The sequence below is a fragment of the Heloderma suspectum genome, chromosome 1, assembly GCF_057233095.1.
Source record: "Heloderma suspectum isolate Gila_16-S chromosome 1, 16-S_ref, whole genome shotgun sequence".
NCBI lineage: Eukaryota > Metazoa > Chordata > Lepidosauria > Squamata > Helodermatidae > Heloderma > Heloderma suspectum.
This window is the reverse complement of record NC_139458.1, coordinates 102,373,798-102,400,901: the sequence shown is the minus strand read 5'-3', so window position 1 is coordinate 102,400,901 and position 27,104 is coordinate 102,373,798. Positions and strand designations below refer to the sequence as shown.

At 44.8% G+C, this 27,104-nt stretch overlaps 1 protein-coding gene across 1 annotated transcript in view; it reads right to left on the bottom strand.

Annotated features, from left to right (window-relative positions):
• The window catches only part of LUZP2 (leucine zipper protein 2), a 610,103-nt gene that overhangs the window by 295,350 nt on the left and 287,649 nt on the right, over window positions 1-27,104 (bottom strand). The window contains exons 2-4 of the mRNA XM_084828127.1: window positions 19,335-19,452; window positions 14,442-14,512; window positions 10,881-10,962 (exon numbers count right to left, since the gene is read on the bottom strand). Coding sequence (XP_084684253.1) covers window positions 10,881-10,962; window positions 14,442-14,512; window positions 19,335-19,452 — 271 coding nt within the window. The remainder of the gene's footprint in view (window positions 1-10,880; window positions 10,963-14,441; window positions 14,513-19,334; window positions 19,453-27,104) is intronic.

Sequence of the window (27,104 nt, the reverse complement as noted above, 5' to 3'; positions counted from 1 at the left end):
AGGGTGGTTTACAGATAAAATCAGTTTAAACAGTATAAAACAATAAATAATTTAAACAGCTAAAAACATATTAAACCATTAAACAAGCAAATACCAATTTAAATCTAAAACAATAAAACAGTTAAAACAGTGTGATACTTTAGGGAATCAAAGGCTTTGGTGAAAAGCCATGTTTTTACTTGGTGTTGAAATGAAACCAATGTATGCACCAATTGGGCCTCCAAGGGAAGGGCATTCCACAACTGGGGTGCCACAGCAGAGAAGACCCTCTCCCATGTCCCACCATGGTTTATGGGATGCAGCAGAGGGCCTTTCAAACAGATCTCAGTACTTGGGAAGGCTATACAGGGAGAGGCGCTCCCTCAAATATCAAGGTCCCAAGCCACTAGGAGTACTCCCAGGCTATGCACCTGCTCCTTCAGGGGGAGTGCGACCCCATCCAGGACAGGTCGCTTACCCAATTCCCAGACTTGGGAACCACCAGTCCACAGACCTTCCATCTTGTCAGGATTTAGCTTCAATTTATTGGCCCTCATCCACCCTCCAGGCACTGGTCCAGCACCTTCACCACCTCAGCCGACTCCGACAACAAGGAGAAATAGAGCTGCATACCACCAGTGTACTGGTGACACCCCACCCCCGAACTCCTAATGATCTCACCCGACAGCTTCATATAGATGTTGAACAGCATGTGGGATAGAATAGAACCCTGTGGCACCCCACAGCTTATTATTATTATTATTATTATTATTATTATTATTATTATTATTTATTAGAACAGGAATCCCCCAATAGATATAATTATTTTCTTTAAATACAGATACAAACAACAACAGTAACGACAAGAACAAGCAATAGAATAGAGGGAACCATGAAACATCATAATGCATTCATTACATTTATTTTTAGGAAGCTATTGTTTACATATAAACCTTATCTTATACCTCACTAATCCCAAATAAAGACATCAGTTTTATGGCTAACTAAATCAAATTACTGAAAAAAAAACCCTGAATATCTGGATGTATTATATTAATTCTGCAAAAATAAATAAGAGAGCAGTTCTATGCCCCCTAGACAGCATCAGTTTGGTTTCTGGTTCAGTTTCTGGGATCTGAGGTTAGAAACAGGGCTCCAGTTTCAGAGCCCAGAAACCACGCTCCCGCCTCCACCTCATAGCCAGTGTGGCTCTGGCTATGTCTCCACACTCACAAAGAGTGTGGAGATGGGGAAAATAGGGTGGTCCCAGGGGTGGGGAGGTGAGGAGACGCTGTGTTACATAGCTTCCTATGCTCGCCCCAGCCTCCTTTCCTCCCACTTGGAAGCCTCATGCTTAGACAGGCGAAATCACCCATTTAGCGAAAATGCAGGGTGGCCTGAACATGGACTCCGGCTGTCCTTCATTGGATACTTGGCAGCCTCTGACAGCGGAGGCTGCCGGCTATCTCCATAGGGTTGTGGTCTAAAGCATGTCCACAAATTTATCCCATCCATCTCTGTCTCCTTTATATCTCTGTTTCCTTTAGGGATGGGCGGACTTACTTGAGGGGCTGCCACTGCTGCTCACCCACAAGAGCTGGGCCACATGAGCCCTGGAGGGCTCGGCAAGTGGTCCAGGAGCACCCCGCAGCTGCCCACTGTTCCCTGCAAGGCACCATTTTTATGTAAGATGGGAGGGGGCTCTAGATTTTTATGTTTCTAATGTTGTGCACAATGGTGGCCATAAACAGCTGTTTCTGCAACATCAGATATACGAAAAGGGTTGGAAATGTCCCTTTACGGCCACCATTGTGCACAACATTAGAAATATGAAAATCTAGAGCCCCATCTCCATAAAAAGGGCAATTTGCAGGGAGGATGGGTGGCTGCTGGATGCGAGCAGATGGGTCTGGTAAATTCCAGCCTCTTGCATGGCGGGTGGGGGTGGCGGGCTGCCAAGCTGGGATTGGGGGTGGGTGGATGGGGGAGTCCGATGGACTCCTGGACCCAGTCAGGCACCTGCAATATCCCTAGTCTCCTTCCTGTTGTTCTCATATAATGTGTTAACTTTGCAATAACTGCAAAACCCCACATCTATGGAGGATAATTGCAATTTCCACCCTTTTGCACAAAGTATTCTGGCTGCAGCCACCATATATACTGCTAACTCTTTATGTGATTGATTAACAAACCCAACACCTAGCGATGCCATGAACATCTGTTTGGGGGCTTGAGCTTGGTGGGTTTCCTCCATTTGAGACCCCTGAACACCAGTCCGTGACTTCCTTCACTTGCCCGACTCGGTGCATGCAGAGTCAGGAGAGTCCGACAACAAGGAGAAATAGAGCTGCATACCACCAGTGTACTGGTGACACCCCACCCCCGAACTCCTAATGATCTCATTAGGCATGACCCCATCTTCTGGCCTTCGTTTGCTGCTCTGCAATGCCAGGTCTGTTACCCAGAAAACCTCCCTCATCCATGACATGATCCTGGATGAGGGTGCAGACCTGGCATGTATTACGGAGACCTGGCTGGCCGAGGCTGCTGCTCCAACCCTTGCAGCCATATGTCCAGCCGGATTTTCGTGTGCACAGCAGCCGAGGGCTTGGGATCGGGGAGGGGGAGTGGCTGTTATCTACCGAGAGACCTTGGTCTTCACCAGACCCCCTCTCCGGGAGACCAAAGTTGCTGAGAGCATGTACTGGAGGTTGGGCCCGAAGGGCAGTCTGGGGATTCTGCTCGTGTACCGTCCACCCCGCTGCACGACTGACTCCCTGGCCAAGGTGCTTGAGGTGGTCTCTGATGTGCATGTACAGTCCCCTAACTTATTGGTGTTGGGGGACTTCAATGTGCATTCGGAGGCCATCCTCACAGCAGCACCTCGGGACTTCATGGAGACCATGGCCTCCTGGGAGCTGCACCATATTCTAACTGGGCCCACCCATGTAGCCGGTCATGCACTAGACCTTGTGTTTGTTTCTGGAGAAGCGGGGAGTGATCTGGAAGTCGGGGTATATCCACCACCCCCTTGTCATGGTCAGATCACTATCTGGTGATGTTGGACTTCTCGGTTCCACAACCCCTCCACAGGGGTGGAGGACCCATTAAAATGGTCCGCCCCAGGCGTCTTATGGATCCAAATGGATTCCTGAACACACTTGGGGATTCTCTGGTGCACGCCAACGGCCACTCGGTTGAGACCCTGGTGGGTGGCTGGAATGCCGCAATCACTGGGGCATTAGATCAGGTGGCTCTGAAATGCCCTCTCCCCCTGAACAGGGCTCGGACTGCACCATGGTTCAATCCGCGGTTACGAGCTCTGAAACAGGAGGTGAGACGGCTAGAGCGCCGGTGGCGGAAGTCTCGCTTCAAAGACAATCAGACACGGGCTAGAGCTGTATCTTCAGCCTATCACGTGGCAGTGAAGGCAGCAAAAAAGGAATATTATGCTGCCTCCATCGCGTCTGTAGAGTGCTGTCCCAGGAGGCTGTTCCAAGTGGTCCAGAGTCTGGTCGGTCCTGTGGCTCCGGAACCACTGGAGCATTCTAAGGCCTCCTGTGAGGCCTTGGCAAGGCACTTTGCAGATAAAATTGATCAGATTAGGAGTGTTACTCCGCACGCTGTGGATACAGTTAGTGAGCAGGAGGCGGCCTGTGGCAAACCGGTTTTGTGGGATCGGTTCCAGCTTCTTCCTCCTGATGAAGAGGACAAGGTGCTTTCATCTGTACGGCCAACCACCTGCTTACTTGATCCTTGCCCATCTTGGCTCATTATGGGCTGCAGAGAGAGACTGGGTGAGGGGATCAGGGTGGTGGTGAACGCCTCCCTTGAGGAGGGAGTGATGCCATCAGCCCTCAAGGAGGCAGTTATAAGACCACTCTTAAAGAAGCCCTCCTTGGATCCTCAAGTTCTGAACAACTTTCGCCCAGTCTCAAATCTGCCATTTTTGGGCAAGGTGATTGAGCGGGTGGTGGCGGTGCAGTTGAAGGCACACTTGGAAGACACTGATTATCTAGACCCATTTCAGTCGGGCTTCAGGCCTGGGCATGGGACAGAAACGGCCTTGGTCGCCTTGGTAGATGATATGAGGAGGGCTCTGGATAGGGGTGAATGCTCCTTCCTTGTTCTCCTAGACCTCTCAGCGGCTTTTGATACCGTTGACCATGGTATCCTCCTGGACTGCCTGGAGGGGTTGGGCATTGGGGACACTGTATTGCGGTGGTTCCGGTCCTTCCTCTCCGGCAGGTACCAGAGGGTAGCACTGGGAGAGGAGGTTTCGGACCCGTGGCCACTTACTTGTGGGGTGCCACAGGGTTCCATCCTCTCCCCGATGCTATTTAACATCTATGTGAAGCCGCTGGGGGCTATCATCAGGAGGTTTGGGGTGCAGTGTCATCAATATGTGGATGACACGCAGCTCTACCTCTCGTTCAAATCTTCACCAAGGTTGGCCGTAGAATCCCTGTCCAAATGTCTGGAGACGGTGAGTGGCTGGATGGGGAGGAATAAGCTAAAGCTGAACCCTGACAAGAACGAGGTACTTTTGGTGGGAGACAAGAGGAGGCTGGGGGATGTTGACCTGGTGTTGAATGGGGTACAGCTACCCTTGAAAGACCAGGTCCGCAGCCTGGGGGTCATTTTGGACTCCCAGCTGTCCATGGAGGCTCAGGTGTCAGCTGTGAGCCGGACAGCACTGTATCAACTCCATCTGATATGGCGGCTGCTCCCCTTCCTTCCTGACCATCTGCTCCCATCAGTAGTACATGCCCTGGTCTCCTCTCGTTTAGACTACTGTAATGCGCTCTACGTGGGGTTACCCTTGAAGATGGTTCGGAAACTGCAGCTGGTACAGAACGCGGCAGCTCGCCTGATTAAAGGCAGCCGCCAGCGAGATCACATCACTCCAGTGCTGAAGGAGTTGCACTGGTTACCAGTTGTTTTCCAGGCCAAATTCAAGGTGTTGGTTTTGACCTTTAAAACCCTATATGGTTTTTCTTAAGGAGCGCCTCCAGCAGCACCAGACAGGCCGCTTAACAAGATCAGCCTCGGATGGCCTTCTGTCTGTCCCATCAGCCAGGACAGCTAGACTGGTGAGGACGAGGGAGAGGGCCTTTTCTGTGGTGGCCCCCACTCTGTGGTGGCCCCCACTCCCCACTCCCTAGGGAACTCCGTCATGCCCCCTCTTTAATGAGCTTCTGTCGTGCATTAAAAACGTTCAGGCAGGCAATTGGGGTCAGTTAGAGTATTTTAGGAACTGTTTTTATTGTAGAATTTTATTGTTTTAAACTGTTTTATTGTATGTTGTACATCGCCCAGAGTGGCTGGGTGACCAGCCAGATGGGCGATTAATAAATTTAATAATAATAATAATAATAATAGTGCGGAGGCTTTCCCACTCTTTGCCCGAGCAGTGACGGCAGGATGAGAAGCCATCCCATCCTGCCACTGAGAGCAACTGTGCCTGTCTCTGCCAGTGCTCGGTGGAGAGGAAAGCAGTTTCTCGCAGCGGTGGCAGCGACAGCACTCACTGGTTCCCTGTGAACCACTAGCCAGCGCGTGTCCCAGGGCGAGCAGGGTCCGGCAGTGGGCAGGGATCCAGCAAGCAGGTTGCGGGGTAGACACCGGGTGAGTTTGCATAACCCCACAAACACCATATAGTTAAGATAAAACAGAGGCTCCAGTGGAGTTTCATAACCCAATATTTTTTCAGTTATCTTTTCCATCATTTTCCATTACTTCTTTGCCAACAAACATTCTGACCAGAAATGATAAAAATCTCGGGCAGGATCCAGTACTGCCACTGCACTTCCACAGTTTCTGTTGCACGAGCGTGACCCACCACTAGTGTAAAAGGAAGCTAGTGTTTCCTAAAGGAACGCTGGAAATGAATGGAAACACCCATTGGCCATGTCAGCAGAACTCCCTCCTGCAAGCTCTGCTGACCTGCCCCATTCTGGAAACAAGCATTTCGGCTTGTTTCTGTTTGCTTCAGGATCCACTCACTTCTTATTGCACTAGTAGTGGGTCCTGCTGGCATGCAAGGAATGTTGGAAACTGCCCCTACAGTTTGTTTCTGACATTTGCAGCAATTGCTTGGATAGTTTTTATTAATTTTATTTATTATAACTGCTGCGGTCCCAAAATGACATATTTAAGGAAAATGTATGACCCTAATTCTATAGGTGTTCTCCTTTCTAGGGGAATACTTTTTCTAATACTTGATCATATCATCTTTAACTTGTTCTGTTTCTGTTCCATAATTTAGGAAAAATTTATAGAGCTTAGATAATACATGATCTTTGTCTTTCATTATTATTATTATTTTAAAATCTGTCATGTATGTTGATTTAATCTAAGATACTTAGTAATGCATGATTGAATTTGAAAATAGTCTGACAATGGGAGAATCACACCACGCAGTTTCCTTTTTCTCTCTGGAGAAGATATTCTATATCTCTGGTTTTTTGTTGTTGTTTTTTTTAAATTGATGTATGTGTGTTATTTTCCTTCCACATTTTGAAGTTTAGGATGGACTTAACTAGGGATGTGAGGAGAACTGTATTCTTTCTGTTCACATTTAAATGCAAACTTACCAAATTCCCACTTCCCAAACTAACCTGCAAACCAAAATACTTCAATGTCAACACTTTTCTGAACTTTACAACACAGTTCTCCAAGTAAATAATGCATACAAAAATGTGTATATTAGGGAATGGGGAACTCTAAATGTGTGTATTAGTTAAAATAGCATACAAAAAGGCATTATATTAGGTAAATTGCTTGCAAAATGCATATATTAGGAAAAAGTGCATAAAAACGTGTAGGAGCACATGAAAATATATATGAATTTTCATGGGGACTAAAACAAAAATGCAAACTGATGCAGAAACGGGATGAAATGAACTTAAGGCTGGAAAAATGAGGAACTCAGCAAATCCAAAACTGGCAGATGATCCATCTATGGAGATAACAAAACGCTATAGCAATCCCATATTCTTAATAGATTTGATTTTTTTTTAATGGCCTCAATTGTTTTAGAATTATTATTCCCCCATAATGAAACATAATGAAACACATTTGAGGTACTTTTATGAAAGCTTTTTTAAACAGGAAAATAAATGAATTTGGTTCTAATGGTCAATCTGATATCTAATTAATATCATTTGCATTGTAATATAATTTTAAATTTGAAACTGATCCCTTCTTCTTCTTCTTTTCATTATATCATATCAAAGGTTTGCCTAGGGTTATTTCCATTCCATATATATTTCAGCAGAAGTTATTACTGATCGTTAATTTGTTATAATGAAATTCTGATTGGGAGATATTCTAACAAGGAAACCTCCTTGTTAAATCATGGGACATTGGTTAGTAATATAAAAAATATATAAGCTACCCTTTATATATTCCACCATTAAAAAAACCTGCCGGTTTAAAAGACAATAACGCTATCTCACATTGCTCAAACTCCACAAAGCCAGGAAATTGGAAGCTAAGGCTGATGTCTTATCTGACATGCCCCGTGATCAGTCATGATGTTGTGCAATGTCACAAATTGTGCTTGCTTACAACTTACCCTCCATGCACCCACACTTTTCCTGGGTCTTTAGTCCCAAATCCAGATTGGGAGGATGGAGTGGACCAGCAAAGATGCTCCATGTTGTTATTAGGGATGTGTGAAAATCACTTACCTTTTCGAAGGAGGTGATTCGCGGTGGGGGAGAGGCGCTCCGCACCTCCCCACGAAATCCTAACCCGGCTGGCTCCGCTTTGCAGCAACTCTGTGGAGCTGCCAGCTGAGTGCATTTGCAGGCATGCGGAGCCTGTGGACGCAAATGCGGAGGCTACTGTGGCTGCCATTTACGTTCCTGTTTTTTGGCCGTGATAGGCTATGTAAACATTTCAGTAGCCTGTCATGGCCTCTGCAGGAACGCAAATGGCTGTCTACGCAAATGGCTATTTACGTAGCCTATCACGGCAAAAATGGGGAAGCGAATGGCGGCCGCAGATGTGGCTGCCATTTACAAAGCAGCGCGAATGGCACCTAGGGATGGCGGAGAATTTCTCCCCGAATCTCAGGGAGGCCGAATGCCAATGCATTCGGCCCCCCGAAATTGGCGGTAAAATTCTCCGCCCCCCCGCCCCCCCAGGAATGGGACTTACCTCCTGCGAATGTCCCTCCTGGCGGCGGGTCCCAGCAGCGTTTCGGCGGGGGCAGTGGCGGCGGTGGCCGGTCTTCTGACCGGCTGCCGCCACCGCCATTGCAAAATAAAAAAGTAAAGTAAAAAAAAACAACACACCTGTGATAGGCTACGTAACGATTTGCGTAGCCTACCATGGCTAGATTTCCAAAGTCAGCCATGATAGGCTACGTAAATCGTCACGTAGCCTATCACGGGTGACTTTGAAAAAAAAAAGCGCGTACACAAATGGCGGTGCCCATGGGGTGCCGCCATTTGCGTTCCTTAGTTTGGCACATCTAGTCTACATAAAGATTTACGTAGACTACAGCGAAAATAAATAACAACGCAAATAGCACTTTTTTTTTTCAAAGTCACCCGTGATAGGCTATGCGATGATTTATATAGCCTATCACGGCTGACTTTGGAAATCTAGCCATGATAGGCTACGTAAATCGTTACGTAGCCTATCACGGGTGTGTGTGGTTTTTTTTTTACTTTACTTTTTTTTTCGCGGCTGGGGAGACAGGGCGCTTCTCCCCGGCCTGAATTTCGGCCAGGCGAGGTGGGGCGCCTCCCCCTCCGACCTGAATTTCGGCCAGGCGAGGCGGGGCGCTTCCCCCCCAGCCTGAACTTCGGGGGGAGAACCGAAGCACCTCCCCCCCACCGCGAAGCAAGCTGCGGGACCAGGTAAGTGACTTTCGTACATCCCTAATGGCACCAGGTAAGTGCTCCGTTTCGCATGCCTTTCACAGGGTGGTGGGGCGGGGGCTTCATTCCACCACAGATTTTGGGGGGCCGAATGCACTGGCATTCGGCCTCACTGAGATCCGTGGCAGAATTCTCTGACATTCCTAGTTGTTATGGTCCTGTATTGCCTTATGAAGCATGATACTGGCTTGAGCAAAGATAGCCCAAAATAGTTTCAAAGCCAAGAGGAAACATGTTGAAAAAGAGAAAAGAGGACTTTTCCCAAAGGGAGGCAAGAACCAAAAAAGCTCTCAACATAAAACAAAATTTGCTAATAAAGTTCAGAGTTACGCAAAAGGTAAGAATCAAGCAAGCCAGGTTGGAACAAATGTGGTTCTTATCTTTTTCACAGGGCGCTATTGCTTTCTTTAATCCTCTGACAGCCCTCAATTTTCTGCTTTTTGATTGGCTTTTTTCTGTAGTTGCTAACTGGAAAACATGGTTCTGAATGACAAAAGGGGGTGCAGGGGGGGCAGAAACCTGCAGGGATAATTTTTCATTGTTTTAGGCAGCTGATGTTACTCTGGGTCTTATCAGGGTACATGATGACTCTTGACTTGTGGAGCTTCTAGCTGCATGGAATAGCAAACATAACCTTTTTTCATACTGCTCCATTGTTTCATGCCTTGACAGCTTTGTCAGCATGGTTGTCTGCTTCTCAAACTCCAGGAAGCAAAACTTTCTGCCCTCAAGGAAAAGTAGGCCTGCTTATGAAGCAAAGTTTCACTCCCAATCCATGCCATAGCTTCCTTCTAAGTCCTCTGTTCCTAGCATTTGAATCCAGAAAGGGACCTTAGTAACACAAACAATTAAGGGGAAAGGGGGCAGCAGAGGAAGAAGGGGAACAGCTGGGAGTGCAGACCAGTAAACAGAAGCAGTGGGGTCTGGTCACGCTGAGGGGATTGCTAGTCTGTGTACACATACACAGAGGACCCAGAAACTCAGTTAGCTTCTTCTGCTGCTTTTTATCTATGCGGCAGTTATTTCTCCTCCCCCCCCCCCAACATTCTGAGTTCCAGCTTATGAAATCTCATAGGGATTCATTATACCAATAAAAAATATTTTTTAAAAAAATGAGTAAACTGATTTTTTAAAAAAGAAATTCAATTCCACAAACTGCAATAGGAAGGAAATAGGAAAACATATATAGTTTTCATATTTAGCTTCCAGTCTTTTGGCAAATGATGGACACAAATGGTTGCCAACACATGTTTTCAGTGCCCAAATTGTATGACCGAGTATTTTTTTTTCTCCTGTTAACTTCCCCTTCTCCTTCAATCTTTAACCAACCTTCCTTAAATTTTCAGGTTATGTAAAATCGACGTTTCTGTCTGGCACATGTGATTTTCAGGAAGACTGGTGTAACCCTTTCAGTTTTATTAAGGTCAGAATAACCCACCCCCTGGTTTTCATTTAATATGGCAAAATCCCCCCTTCTTTTTTTTTACTGATCACCTTATCTATTGGAGGCACAACTATGCCTCCAATAATTTGTCCAGTTGTGTAATAAGTCCAGTGAGGTTCTTTGCTTCCAAAAGTATTCCACAACTATACCTAGAACAGAGGTGTACAGAAAGCAGATGTTTTGATGTTCAACTCCCAGCATTCCTGACCATTGGCCATGCTGGCAGGGGCTTCTGGGAGTTGAAATACAAAGCACCTGGAGATCTACCTTCTGCCCACCCTGACCTAGAAAATTCCATATGCCAGCCTTCCTTAACCTGGTGCCTTCCAGATATGCTGAACCACATCTCCCATCATTACTGATCACTGGGCAATACTGGCTGAAGCTGATGGGAGTTGAAATCCAAAACATCTGGAGGTTACCAGATTGGAGAGGGCTGCAATATGCAGTACATACCAACAACCTTGTTAATTCAAATATACTCAAGCTATTGAAATATTTACAATGGAGAGGGAACAGAAAGGTAGAACAAAATAATAACAAGAAAGGATAGAGTCACTCACTGTAGCCTGCTGTTTTTCTGCCTTCTCAGCAGCCTCATTAAGCTGTTTTTGAAAGGCCTCCTGGAGCGATTTCATTTCTTCCCTAGTTTGTTGAAGAGACAAAACACAAACTTCATCTCTATTGTCCATTAGCAAAGAATGTTTTTGTTTACTCTCATTTCATGACAAGGGACTTTTAATTACACAGAATAGCCACTGCTTGTGCTTTGTTGAGGTGGCTTATTAATAAAGCCAGTGCACACCAGTGAAGTTCCTAAAGAAAAACCCAGAAAGAGGAAATTGCCTCCCTTTTGTATCTATTGTATAGCCTGCTATGCAAAATATTGCCAATTGTATAATTCCTGATGAAAAAAAATAGTGCAATAACCACAAGCAAAGAAAAGATCAACATTATCAAAGGCATGTTGAACCAGAAGAATTATATTGTTGTGAACGAGATTTCATCTGCATTTGCTTTTAAAACAAAGAAGTTGTTTCAGATGCTAAATCTAATTCATTAACTCTCTTGTTTCCAGAGCAATATACATACTTGTATACTTGGATCCCCAGCCCTCATCCGGGTAGGAGCTGTTGTTTAGATGGAATTATTTAAAAAGGGTATGTTGCCAATAAACATATTATTATGTTGCTGTCACAGAATAGCAAGAGACAACAGACACAAATATCTTCATGAAATCAGCCTAGTTTAGCTCTATTGAATTATATCTGCATCTATATCATATAGCATCCTTCCTCAACCATGTGCCCTCCAGATGTTTTGGACTACAACTCCCAGCATTGCTAACCACTGTCTGATAGGAGTTGAAGTCCAAAACATCTGAAAGGCACCAAGTTGGGTAAGGATGATCTATAGCATATCCCAGCTGAAGACATCGGGGCCAATTCACAGAAGGCAAGCTGGCATGTTGGACTGGATAGATATGTGCACTGTTTGGCAAATGATGAACTGGGTACATGATTGCTTCAGTGTGTACCCCATTTTATAGCTGCTGGAATGACATGGATCCATTAAATGTGAGCTGAGAAGATGGAGAAACCCTCACCTGACTGCTGATGATCAGTTTGGGCACACGCTTCAGAGTTTTATTGGTCAGTGGAGTTAATCTAATTTACAGCAAGTGCTGGTACAACCCAAATCACAGAGATGGCAAGAGTATAAACTAGAGATTAGGCTGAGTGCTGATTTCCAGCAAAGCGGTAGCTCATGATTTTAATAGACATCCAGCAAAGAGTGACAGGTCCCAGACTAGGACATACCATTTTTATTGGAGCAGCCATGTATTAAATATAAGAACAGCTGTGTATACTTCCAATTAGGGTCAGTGCAGTGATTCCTGTCAGCTAAATTATATGTGTGTGTGTGTGTGTGTATGTATGTGTGTGCGTGTGTGTGTGTATGTGTATATATATATATATATATATATATATATATATATACACATACATATATATATCCCTTCAGTAGGTAAATGGGAGAGCCCTTCTTGTTCTGTGTTTTGGAAGATTTATCACAGCATATACAACACAATGTTTCAGGACTGAGATACTGTGCATTTGGCAGGAAGTGCTTGACGTGTTGTTTGATCTAAGTTCCTTGGGAGTCAAACGTACAATAGATGCGGAACATCCCTTGCATTAATTACAGGCCAGTTTCCATGCCCTGGCATTTTATCAATATGAGCATCTAGAAATGTGTGCTCCCCTAACCACAATGGAACCCAAATCCAGGGAGTCTGTAATTATTATTAATTGTTATAGTACCCACAGAAGTGGTTTCCATAGTATTTGCTCAGAGTGTCAGAAGGCAAATCATGAAAGAAAGAAAACAAGCTGCTCCCCCAGCACACTGCACGCATCGTGCTGTCTGACTCTGGTAATCAGCACAGCAGAGTCAAGTTCTGTATTTGTTTCCCATGGAAACAATCTTCATGCATTTCAGATGGATTACGGCAACTCTGAGATGGCACGTTGCTTGGAAAAGGCAAATGCGATCTGTTTATAGTATCTCATGGGTATGAGATGTGCTTTATAAATTGAAGTCAGAGGGTGTATCTAGAAAGGAAAAGGACCAATATAGGAATAACCAACTTTGGGTGGTGGGGTAGGATTTACCTTGAAAACCCAGGTTCATTTTTGGGGAGTACTCCTGGGCTCAGCTTTGCTTCTGGATGTCCAGATAATGGCTGTGGCCAGGCATGCTTTTAACTTACAGAAAAGTATACTGCATGCTGTCTGTCTCTGAAAATCAGTACAATCAAGTCAAGCTCTGTGTTTATTTCCCATGGAAACAACCTTCATGCATTTCACATGGATCATGACAACTTTGAGATGACACTTTGCTTTGAAAAAGGCAAATGCAATCTGTTTTTAAAGAATGTAGCCTTTTCCCAAACCCTCAAAAAAGAAAAGAAAAAGGAAAGACAGAAATCCGTATTCCCCATTTATCTAACATACCTTATTACACAAAACTGAATAAGGGCACAATCCTATGGCTGCTAGACAGCGGCAAGACAGCTATAGGATTTTTCACTTTCTGGAAACCAAGCACAGAGCTCCTTTTCCCAGAAAACTGACTCCCTGCCCCCTCCTCCACCACCATGTAGGCTGTGTGGTTCGCCCCACTCAGCACTCGAAAGAGCAGTGTGGAACAGGAGAAAGAGGGGCGTTCTTGGGGGAGGGAAGGCGATGACAGAAACGCCATTATGATGCTTCCTATGCAACATCCGTCCTCCCCCTGTCCCACTCCAAAGCACTCTGGCTAGGCGGCCATCGAGATGGCAAATACAGGGTGGATGGAGCATAGCAGAGAAGATCCCCTCTGCGCTCTACCCACCCTGCATTGGATAGTCGGTCACCTATGAGTTCAGAGGAGGCCAAATATCCCCACAGGATTGCACCCTAAACTGTTTCAAATATGCACTCCACAAATGCAGCTATCCTGTAGAAACAGTACAGGTTTCAACAGCTGAACACAGGAACTGCATAATGGGTGAATAAATTGTATAATGGGTAGGAATGTCAGAGAAATCTGCAATAGAATCAAATGACTTTGGATTTCTATGAATTTGACCCACAGATTCTGCAGGGGGTCCCCTCAGCTTTTCCCAAGTCTCACAGATTCCACGGACTTGCTGGCCATTTTTTTTTTTTAACTTTCCAGATTTTAGTCATAGAAAAATACATAAAATAAAAAAGCACTAGCTGAAAATGCATATTTCCCCCACAGGCTAAAGTATGAAAATGCACACTGGGGGGGGGGTGTGTGCATTTGGAAGGTAAGGGATTTGTACCTTTTTGGAAGTGTGAATTTTCACAAATATGAATTTTCACAAATGTGAATTTACATAAATTAGGGAAATTGGAAAAAAAAATCCAATGCCAAATTTCCCAAAGAGTCAGATTTCCCCATGATGGCCACCCCTAAGTTCAGGTCTGATTGTTGCTTCCATGTGGTTCATTTTTGCCATGACTGCTTTGTTGTGCTTACTGGCTCAAAAAGGTGACCATTTTTAATACGTGTGAGGAAAGCAAAAGTTAAGGCAGATAAACGCAGAAGCGTACCTTTGTTTTTGGCCTAATTCCAAGAGTTTCTGTACATCGCTTTTGGCAGATGCCTCATCATTTTTCAAAGACTGATAACAAAGGGAAGAAACAATGTGTTACCAAGGAGCTCTTTAACATTTTTCAGCAATAAAATTATTAATGGTGACCCTTTTGATCAAAGGGCTGGCCTCTCTGTGAATAGCACATTTCAGGACTGAGAAAAAACAGAAAAAGAAGTTGCTTTATTCTTCTGCTGCAGGGCCTCAACAGCACTCCCAAACAAAAATAATTCTTCTGCTTGTAACCTATAAGCAAAAATGGGGGTAAAATGAGCCCATAGGCACAGCATGTCCATATAACACTGTATAATTATGCCAGAGAAGGATTACTTGACTTCCTATCATTACAATATTAAGGTAGTTGGCAGATTCACAATTAATTATGCTTTTGTGGGACTGGTCATGTGTTCTCTACCACTATATTAAATATAGGGATGGATGGACTCACCGCCGTCTGGTTTTGCCAGGTGCTCACCAAGCTGCTGCTGCCACTCACTCCTCCCGGACTTGCTCATGGGGGCTCTGCACTCACCCAGACCCGGTCCTTGAGCAGCTGTGTGCCTGAGGCGCAGGTCCAGCAGCTGCCCATCCTCTTAGTGAGCCGCCATTTTGTATAAAAATGGCAGTTCTGGGATTTCCAGGAATCTAATGTTGTGTAAATGGTGGCTGTAAACAGGCAATTTACACAACGTTACAGGCATGAATGGACCATTTATGCCTCTAATGTTGCATAAATGGTCCTTTATGTCTGCCATTTACTGGAATCCCCAATGCCCAATGGCAAGATGCTAAGAGGACAGGTGGTTGCTGGACCCAGTCACTGGTAGGGATGTATGGACTGTGTAAAATCTGATCTGACTGTGTTTTGTGGATTGTCAGGTGCCTTTCATTCTGTCATCCACCCACAGACAGATGCATATATATTTCTTTTTTGTCATGCGGAAAAATACGGAAATAATTATGTAAATATTTACGTAAGTATTTACACAAGTATTTACATCATTTACCTCAGTACATAACGTTTAGTGTATTGTCCCCTATTCCATTCAATGTTTCCTCAGCAGAAACTTACATATTTTTCTGTGGAATTAAATGTGTAAATTTAGGGAAAGTTAAAACAACATCCGAAAGTCCACGGACTAGGTGTGGCCTGAGGGGGTCCCTCCGCAGTGGATTCTGCAGGTTGGATTCTTGGAAATCTGAGCTCATTTTAATCCATCTCAAATTTCTCAAGCATCCCTACTCGCTGGGCATGCAGCTGCTTGGAGAGCGGGTATAAATGAATGTGGGGGCTCAGCAAGCAGGTCTGGGGGGGGGGTGAGTGTGGCGAAATCCACCAGAATCCACCCCCTCTCTGGACTCTTGCACCATCCATAAATACATCACAACCAGTAAAAGATGGGAAATCAATCTGTATTCCATTTATGTCACTGAACAGGTATTTTAACTATGTGCTTTGGATATGTCATTTTCATGCTTGGAGTGGTGGAACAAAACTCAGGATTTGTAGAACAAGACAAGCACATTACTTTGCCATAGGTTTCAAGGGAATATAAAAGTGGGGGGCATTTACTATCAACCCACATTTGATGTGTTACTTTCACACTTGTGAGTGGCAGCAGAAAACTCAGGGTTTGTGGCAAAAAACTTTGGCATAGCTTTGAACGGCATACCAGATTTGGGGGTTCTTAGTTAACACACCTTCAGTTTTGCACGTGTTCACTTATAAGTCAATTCTCTCACCTTTTATTTTAAACGTGAATGACAATTCATATTTAAATAGGCATTGTAAACATAGGTTCTCTCAAAATACACTTTTCTAAACATATGCTCTAAAAACATACATTTCTAAACATTTTCTCTCCAGATATGCATTTTCAAAAACACTTCGAAATGTTTTAAAGCCAAGAGTTGTGTTGGAACAATAAGGGTGGCTGTCATGGGGAAATCTGGCCCTTTTTGGTTTCACCAGATTTCCCTGGTGCCCCTGGCACAGCTTGCACTTGTGAGCCAACCCAGGGGCTTTTTCCCCAAATCCAAGAACATTCACATTTTCTCTCTCATAAAATGGCCATTTGCACAAGTTGTGGGTGCAATTCGCATAAGTTACACAATTTTTGGACATAAATAGCGCAAATTGTGGCTGCGAAGATGCTAACTTGTGCAAATTGCACCTGCAATTTGTGCAAGTTAAGTATATTTACAGCTGCAATTTGAGCAAATTATGGCCCAAATTTGTATAACTTCCGTAAATTGTGGTTGTAGCTTGTGTAAATGCCAATTTTGAGGGGGGAAGAAACCACACAAGAACCTGTGAGCTGGCCTGACTCGATACAGATCAAGTTGGGCCAGCTCGCAGGTAAGTGAGCCAGAGTCCAGGCTCCAAAAAGCTCGGCAAACTTGACCCCCTACATGGATTCCTCCAATATCCATATGGAACAACCAGGAAGTGTAAAAGCTGATGGATAACTAAGTTCTGGTTCAGACAACCGTCCTTGGATCAAGTCAGTTCATATCAAAATTCACAAATTTCAATTTCCTTAAACATCTTTAATAGCCACATCCAAATATGCTGTCTCTTTATCACATATTGACGTGGAGGGGACAATATGCTAAGGTCTAAACCCAGCAGGGTTGGGATGGGATGGACTTAAAGTATTTCTGATGCACCATCCTCTGATGTTCTAGCTTTGGGATGGGGAAAACAGCATTTTAATTGGAAATTCATTCATTCCTAGGACTGTATGAGACTTTCAATCCAGTTCATTTTGTATTAAGATTTATCAAGTTCACACCTTCCAGATGGCAAACTGATTTGGATGCAATCTTCAGTCAAAGTCCATAGATTTCTGAGCTTACAATGTGATTTGTGGACCAAAAACAATGCATACAACAGCATGTGTATATTTGAAAAATGTGCATGAAAAAGTGTGTACTTTGGAAAATGTGCTCATATATGCTTTATTCAATGGGGAAAAATGTATACATTTCAAATCTGCATAGAAGTGATGCCAACATTTGGAAAAAATATGCACAGATTTTCATGCTAAAAGAAAGCAACAACAACAACAACAACAACAATGCTCACAATATGATATAGACTGAAGTCAGAATGAGCTTCAAGATGGAATTGGGAGAACTTCGGTGAGCTCGAGCTTTGCTTACTTGCACATCCCTATTCATTCCCCTTCCCCTTCCCCTTCCACAAAATTGCTCACAGATGGTTGGGGAAGGAAGCCATGGAAACACATTGCTATCCCTTTCTCCACGGAGATCCAGCAGTGCAGATCCAGCATTAGGGATGTTGCGAGCACCTGACTTAGTTTGGGAGACCAGCGAAATCCCCCATGCCGAGACCTCCAGACCTCTCTCACTGAACTCCAGGGCATTGATGGGCTTGGCTAACGAGTGCCCTGGAGCTCAGCAAGCAGCTGGGAACAGCTTGGGCTTGGATTCGGCTGGCACTCAGCTGCTAGCTAGCCATCTCCTGCTCACAAGCAAGAGATGTCTAGCGGCTGGGGCATGCACTGTGCCTCCTCCTCCTCCTCCTGCCCGGTCCACTGTCCTTGACAGCTGACCAGGCAGGAGGAAGAGGAAGAGGAGGAGGTGTCCCGGCTGCCAGCAGTCTCCTGCTCACGAGCAAGAGGCGGCTAGAGGCTGGGGCATGTACCACACCTCCTCCTCCTCCTGGCCAGCACTGGGGATATTGCAGACACCCTCCCTACACTCACCTGGGCCACATCCAGCAAGCACCAGCCATTTTGCTGACTTCTTTGGGATTTTTTTTACCAAAAAAGGGAGCTAAAAAACCCTGTGCATATTTAAAGTGCACATTTTTTTAAGCTCCCTTTTTTCATAAAAAAAAAGAGATGGCAAAATGGTGGGTGCTTGACAGACAGGCCCGGGGTGAGTGTGGGCAACTCACCAAACTCCTGGGAGCTCGAGCACAGGTCCGGGGGGGGGAGCAGGGGCAGCGTTTCAGAGGGTGCCCAAGAACTTGGGTGGGGTGGGTTCTCACATCCCTATCCAGCATATGAGCAATGTATTTTCTGTTGCTTTCTCACCCCAGCCATTACCAAGGAGCTGGGATTTGGAGGGGGAAGAAGGTATTGGTTCTCCAAATCAAATGGTCTTCAGTCTCCCAAAGAAAGCTCTTGGGTGTAGAAAATGTAGAATTAGAAATGCATTGCTCTTAGTGTGGGCCTTTTCTCTCCTTCCTATGAAAGTTAGGTCCCCCACTTCCTTGCCTTTCATGCACCATGAAGCCATTTCCATGAAGGGAGGGAGGCCCAGCCCCAGCCCTCTTCTCCAAATTATCCCTGCTCTGTATTCACCAGGATGGAGAAGCTGTGTCAGCAGCAGAGACAGAAGTTTTAGTGGTGAGTAGGGGGGAGTTGGGAAATGAGCATGCCAAGTAAACACAAGTAGAAGCCTCCATACAATCTTGAGCCCCAGTCATGTGGAGGCTCCTACTCACATTTAAGTCATAAATAGGCTCCTACTCACATTTAAATAGGCTCCTTCAAATAGGCCCCTACAAATAGGCTCCTACTCACATTTAAATAGGTTCCTACTCACATTTAAATAGGCTTCTACTATTTTCACATTTAAATAGGCCCCTACAAATATGCTCCTATTCACATTTAAGTCACAAATACAAGTCACCTTCAGAGTATCCCCTCAATACAAGAAGTTCAGAGATTGAACAGTTGGTGTAGGGATGGGCATGGAGTGTATGTGTGTGCTTGTCTATGTGCCCTGCAAACTTTTGGCTCTCTTATGCGGAGGATGAACACCTGCATAGGGCTAATGATATGCCCATATCACAGAAAGAAAGGAAGCAAAATCTAACCTGGAGGTTTACTTTAATGCCTTCGAGCTCTTTTGATGTCTTTGACAGCTGGCGAAGAATGTTGCTTCTTTCCTTAAAAACTTCTTTAAGCTGTCTTTCCAGCTCTTCGTAGCCCTGTCTAATACAGAAAGAACCATGGTGAGATTATCTCAAAATAACTGCAGCAAACAAACCTTGAAAATAAAGATCTGGCTTATTATATTTACATCTGGGCAGAAGCAGGTTCAAGTTACATTATTGACAGAAAAGAGTCAAATACTGTCTTCCTTTTGTAGCCCTTCACCATGACAGCAAGTTGTCAAAATCACTCATGTTTAGAAAACGAACGGTTTCATTGGAGACTGCAAAGAGTTCAGTTGCATGTTAATGTGTTACAGTGATAAATGTCGGGTTGACATATGGCCCAATTTTCTACGTTTCGCACAGATTATGGGCATGCCATCCAGTGACCTTTGGGACAACAACAACAACAACAATGATGATAATGATACAACTTCCTAGCTTTTGAAGAACCAAAGACTGGAGACAAAATGTGGTGCCAGTATTCTTCCAATCATTTAGGAAGAAATGAGACTGATGGTCCCAACTTTTATTTTTGTAGCCAGTGAAGGTGTCAGGGATGAATCTAAGTGCCTTGGGATGTCTGATAGCTCCAATTCTGAATTGGAGTTGGAGCAGCTAAATCAGCGGCCGGCCGGGGGAGGGACTCTCCCTAGTGAGCTAAGGTGCTGGGAGAGATTCCTCGGAAGACCTTGACAAACAGATGGCCCAGGCTCAGTACCTCCCTGCCCCTTCCCTCCACTGTGAGAATTCAAGTTAAGGAGGAGGAGGAGGAGGAAGAGGGGCGTGACTGCAGAGACACTAGGATGTGTCGCAAAGCAAAGTGGGAAAAGTTGGGGCAGGGCTCAGGCACTCTGCCAGGATAGCCACTCTTGGAAGCAAACATAGGAGGGAGCCACCCTCAGGGAGGGGCATCACTGCGAAGCAAGCTTGGCCGTGAGGTTCATACCCAAATTGTCGGCAACTTCACTACCCTCCAGTTCATCTCCTCTAGTTAGGGATTGCAGATTAGTTGTTTAGGGGCCTGAGGCAGTCTGAGAGTTCCCTGGAATCTGCATTTGTAAAGATGCTAGTCTCTAGCAAAATAAAGTAGTATTAGCCTGAAGCTTTGTCTCCTTGTGGTGTTGATTGCAACGGGGGAAGGATAATCCATTTCTGACAGAAGGAAGTCACAGCTGACATTCAAGGAAAGCAATGAAACCCATAATAATAGGAGAAAATTAGAGTCACAGCTCAATTGTCTAGGGACAGAATTTCCAAATTCCTTTTGAAGTTCAGGTAAAAGTTGGAGCTGCCCACAGAAAACAAAGGAGAAATCCAGGATTTTTCAATAAGTGTGATTGAGCAGTGGTGTGCCCCAACTCAACCAAACAAAAGACAGCAGGCAAAGAATTTGTATTCTTTCTTACCCAGGTCTTCATTTGTGTGGAATATGTGATTTGTTTATAGTTTAGCTAATAAAATTGGGCTGCCTATATCAGTGTGGTCCATTATCTCCATATTTCAGGGTTTTGTTGGGGGTTACATCTGAGAGGGATTGTCTTACGATAACCCTAAAACCTGCATGTGGCCCATGGCATCCTGTGTATGTACTTGTCCCCTAACCACTGTTACCCCTGTTCTATTTTTCTTTCAAAAAATCAGCTGACCCATCCTCTACAATTTCAACATGCTGCATATCCCCACAGTTTCAACTTGCTCTTCTCCAGTTCTGCTTTTGACCTGCTCCAATCTGACTTTCAGCCCCTGCACTCCACTGAAATTGTCCTCGTGAAAGTCACTGACAAGTTCCTGACTGCCAGATCCAAAGGCCTCAGTCCTCTTTCTCCTTGACCTTGACTTTGATGTAGTGGATCACTCTCCCCTTTATGCCAAGGTTTCCATAATTCTGTCTTCAGCTGGTTAACTTCCTTCCTGTCTAACCACTTTTTGAATGTCTCCTTAGTGGAACACTCTTCATCTGCCTTCCTTCTCCCTGAGGGGTTCCTCAGAGGTACTTGGCCATCTACCATTCACTCTATATAATTTTTCTACGTGTAGCCTCATCAGCACCCATGGCTTTCAGTACCACTCAAATGCTGAAGACACCCAACTTTACATCTCTGAATTAGATCTTTCACCCTCTATCCAATCCCACATCTCCATCTGCCTATCTGATATTTCTGCTTGGATGTTTCAACATAATCTCAAGCTCAATATGTCCAAGAATGAATTTCTCATCTTTTCTTCTCAGTCACTCACTGTATTCAGTGTCAACATCACAATCTACCCTATTTATCAGGCACAAAGCCTTGATTTCCTGTAACTCTTCCTTCTCCTTTGCCTCCTAAGTTCAATCCATTGACTAAACAAATTTCTTCTCCTTTACAGTAAAAGTGCTGCACTTCCTGTCTGTTTCTTCTTTCAACAGCCCATGTCATCCCTTGCCTTGACTGCTGCAGGCTTCATCTCTGTGTTGTCTTCCATTGTCTCACCTTCATCTACTTAAATCTATCCAGAAACCTGCTAACAAAATTATTTGCCTCTCTCAATGCTCTGAACATTTGATGCCACTCCTTAAAATCACAGCTGTGTGCAAATGGCCCCTCAAAATTATTCAGCCTATTTGTGGGAAAATAACTTGTGGGGACAATTTCACCGAATTTCTCCTAGGGGAGGAGAAATTCTCCAACAGTTTCTCACAGACAGCGCTCACTATTGGCAGGGGTTGTAGGACAGGTTCTTTTTTCCTCAGGGTTTTTAGTTTATTGCACTGCTTCTGTAGGTGGCAACAGCATCAACTGTGCTGAAGCTTCCCCTTTTTGAGGCAGAATTTTGAATTTCTTTTGGTGGTATTTTTGAGCTTACCTAATCACTGTGAGGTGGCTGAAGGTGTTGAGTGTGTTTTCTCTCTCTGTTACACATCTTTTCATTGCACTGCAGCCTCCCAGGCTACGTCACTTCCTGAACTGAAAAGCCCCATGGGAGGAATTACCTCATGATGTTTCCTCATGATGGCTTTAACTGAAGTGCGGGAAGCCAAGGAGGCTACAGGCTGCCAGAGAAATGACTGTACAATGAAAGACAGGACACTCAAGCACACTCCTCAGCCACCTCACAAGTAAGGTAAGCACAAGAACCCCAAACCCAACCCATGAGAATTTCTCCTTTGAATTTCTTTTCAAAAGCATTTTCTTTTTTATTGTATTGAATGAGAATGGTCCAAAAAAATGTGGGAGAAATTTTTGGCACAGCACTGCTTAAAACCCTTCAATGGCATTCTGTCCATTCTTGAGTCCTGCATAACCTTTTTGCCCATAGTTTCAAAGCTCTCCATGTCCTTCACCCTCCTCATCTCTCTACACTTATATTTCAGCACATTCCTTCATGTGGCCTTTTGTCATCCAGCTCCACCAGCCTCCACCATCCAAATGTCCCCTGGTTCCTGGAACTACTCCACTCATTTTCCCCTGCTGCCTTTTATGCCTGGACCACCTTCTCAGAACACTTTCATGCAACCACTTCCCTTACTTGGATAACCTCCCTAGTCTGTCTGCCTCATTGTAACTGAGAAGGTCAAAGTAAATGTAATTGAAATAACCACATCTTCTTCACCTCTTTACCTATGCTTCTGTTTCCCTCCGTCCCCTGTTTTTTCTCTGTGTTTATTCCCCTTGGAGTAGGGATCTGTAGGGATAGCAGAGTAATCCATTTGGGGGGTGGAACTCAGTGAGCTTTCAACGGCTCACCCCCCTGGACTCATAAGAACATAGAAAGAGTCATGCTGGATCAGAGCAAGAGTCCATCTAGTTCAGCATTCTGTTCACACAGTGACTGTGGCCAACAAGCTGTCGACCAGGAACCCACAAGCAGGACATGAGCACAACAGGACATGAGCGACTCCAAGACAACCATCCAACAGCTGGCTCAACTCAGCCCCTTCTGAGTCAGGAGTGAGCTTTTCATGCACCTTCCTACCCTTGCTGTCATGCTGCCACTGCAGTAGCAGGACAGGAGGAGGACAGGGGAGTGCCCCTCTCCTACTCCCATTTCTGCTACCACACTGGCAGTGTAACCAGCAGGAAAGGAGAAGGATGGGAAGGACTTAGCTCTCATCCTCCTCCTGTCCCACTGGTGCTGCCACAGTAGCCTGGATGGGAGAAGAAGGGAGTGTGGTTCACGCCTCCTCCTTCTGTCTCTGGCATCATAGCAGCAGTGGTGGGACAGGAGGGGGACAGGGGGAGCAATGCATCCCTCTCATCCTAGATTTTGCACACAGTGGGGTCGCTGCATGCAAGTCCTTCATTCCCCTTCCTAGGGTCAGGAGGGAGAATTAAAGCATAACAACACTGCTGTAAGCAAAATGGAGGATGAGACGGGAGTGGCACTCCCTTCTCCTCCCCCATTTTGTGCACAGCGCCCCCGCTGCTGTGTGCAACTGGCTCCTTCTCCCCCTCCCAGGAGCCAGTTGTGCATGGCAGCAGAGGTTTTTTTGTGTGAAGTAGTGGCAGAGACTCCTGCCGCCACCACCCACCACCATTTTGCACAAAAAACCTAGGTAAAGTTCCCAAGTGTCGGGAATTTTACCATGGCTTAGCCCACCTATGCAGGGCAAGCTGAGCAGCTGAGTCCATTGCAGGGATCCATCAGGCCCCCAAAGGGCTGGATTTCCCCACAATACTAGACAACCCTAGGGATCTGTCTTTGTAAGGTGCCATGTGCACAGATAGTGCTATATTAATAATAATAATAATAATAATAATAATAATAATAATATCTACTTAGAAGTCAGTGGGACTTGTGTCTAGGATTGCAGTTTAGGGATGTACGGACTGTGTAAAATCTGCTCCATCTGTGTTTCATGGATTGTCAGGTGCCTTTTGTTCCATCGTCTACCCACAGATGATGTGAATATTTTTTTTCCATTGTGCACAAAAATATGAAAATAATTACATAAGCATTTCCATAAGTCCCCTTCATGGATCACTGCCTTGTTGTGACAAAGGGGCTTGCATAACTCAGTGAAGCCATAAGCTATGCTGTGCAGGGCCACCCAATACAGACAGGTCATGGCGGAGAGTTCTGAGAAAATGTGGTCCACCGGAGAAGGAAATGACAACCCACTCCAGTATTCTTCCCAAGAAAACTCCATGGAACGTATCACAAGGCTAAAAGATATGACGCCAGAAGATGAGCCCCTCAGGTCGGAAGGTGTCCAATATACTACTGGGGAAGAGCAGAGGGTATTTCCAAGTAGTGCCAGAAAGAGTGAAATGGCTGGGCCAAAGCCGAAAGGACACTCAGCTGTGGATGTGTCTGGTGGTGAAAAGAAATCTGATGCTGTAAAGAACAACATTGTTTAGGAACCTGGAATGTAAGATCAATGAATCAAGGTAAGTTGATTGATTGGAGGTGGTCAAACATGAGATGGCAAGACTGAACATCGACATCTTGGGAATCAGAGAACTAAAATGGACAAGCATGGGCGAATTTAATTCAGGTGGCTATCATATCTACTACTGTGGGCAAGAATCCCTGAGAAGAAATGGAGTAGCACTCATAGTCAATAAAAGGGTGGAAAAGCAGTACTGGGGTACAATCTCAAAAACGATTGAATGATCTCAGAACAAATCCAAGCAAACCATTCAACATCACAGTAATTCAAGTCTAGACCCCAACCACTGAGGCTGAAGAAGCTGAAGTTGATCAGTTCTATGAAGACCTACAACACCTTCTAGAACTAACACCAAAAAAAAGATATCCTCTTCATCATAGGGGATTGGAATGCTAAAGTAGGAAGTCGAGAAATCACCGGGATAACAGGCAAGCATGGCCTTGGTGTACAAAATGAAGCAGGACAAAGGCTAATAGATTTTTGCCAAGAGAACACGCTGATGATAGCAAACACTCTTTTCAAACAGCACAAGAGGCGACTCTACACATGGACATCACCAGATGGTCAATATCGAAATCAGATTGATTATGTCCTTTGCAGCCAAAGATGGAGAAGCTCTATACAGTCAGTAAAAACAAGACCTGGAGCTGACTGTGGCTCAGATCATGAGCTGCTTCTTGCAAAATTTCAGCTGAAATTGAAGAACGTAGGGAAAACCACTAAACCATTCAGGTGTGACGTAAATCATATCCCTGATGAATATACAGGGGAGGTGATTAATAGATTTAAGGCATTAGACCTGATACACAGAGTGCCTTAGGAGCTATGGACGGAGGTCTGTAACATTGTTCAGGAGTTAGCAACTCAATCCATCCCAAAGGAAAAGAAATGCAAGAAAGCCAAGTGGCTGTCTGATGAGGCTTTACAAGTAGCTGAGGAAAGAAGGGAAGCAAAAAGCAAGGGAGAAAGGGGAAGATATATCCAACTGAAAGCAGAGTTCCAGAGAATAGCAAGGAGAGACAAGAAGGCCTTCTTAAATGAACAATGCAAAGAAATTGAGGAAAACAACAGAATGGGAAAGACTAGAGAACTTTTCAAGAAAATCGGAGATCTCAAGGGAACGTTTTGTGCAAAGACGGGCATGATAAAGGACAAAGAAGGCAGGGACCTAACGGAAGCAGATGAGGTTAAGAAGAGGTGGAAAGAATACACCAAAGAACTGTACAGGAAAGATCTGAATGTCCCTGATAGCCATGATAGTGCGGTCACTGAACTTGAGCCGGACATCCTCGAGAGTGAAGTCAAGTGGGCCTTGGGAAGCATTACTAACAACAAAGCTAGCGGAGATGACAGTCTTCCAGCTGAGCTATTTAAAATCCTAAAAGATGATGCTGTTAAAGTGCTGCATTCAATATGCCAACAAATTTGGAACACTCAACAGTGGCCACAAGACTGGAAAAAGTCAGTTTACATTCCAATTCCAAAGAAGGGCAATGCCAAAGAGTGTTCAAACTACCGTACAATTGCGCTCATTTCACATGCCAGCAAGGTTATGCTCAAAATCAAATTCTACAACCTAGGCTTCAGCACTATGTGAACCGAGAACTACTGGAAGTACAAGCTGGGTTTCGAAGAGGCAGAGGAACTAGAGATCAAATCGCAAACATTCTCTGGATCATGGAGAAAGCAAGAAAATTCCAGAAAAATGTCTATTTCTGCTTCATTGGCTACGCTAAAGCCTTTGATTGTGTGGATCACAACAAACTGTGGCAAATTCTTAAAGAGATGGGAGTACAAAACCACCTTACCTGTCTCCTGAGAAACCTGTACGAGGGTCAAGAAGCAACAGTAAGAACCAGACGTTGAACAACTGATTGGTTCAAAATTGGGAAAGGAGTATGACAAGGCTGCATATTGTTGCCCTGCTTGTTTAACTTATATGCAGAGTACATCATGAGAAACGCCGGGTTGGCTGAATCACAGGTCAGAATTAAGATTGCCGGGAGAATTATCAACAACCTCAGATACACAGACGATAGCACCCTAATGGCAGAAAGAGAAGAGGATCTAAAGAGCCTCTTGTTGAGGGTGAAAGTGGAGCATGCAAAAGCTGGTTTGAAACTCAACATTAAAAAAAACTAAGATCATGGCATCTGGCCCCATCACTTCCTGGCATATAGAAGGGGAAGAAATGGAAGCAGAGACAGATGTTATTTTCTTGGGCTCCAAGATCACCGCAGACCGTGACTGTAGCCATGAAATTAAAAGACGCTTGCTCCTTGGGAGGAAAGCTATGGCAAACCTAGACAGCATAATAAGAAGCAGAGACATCACCT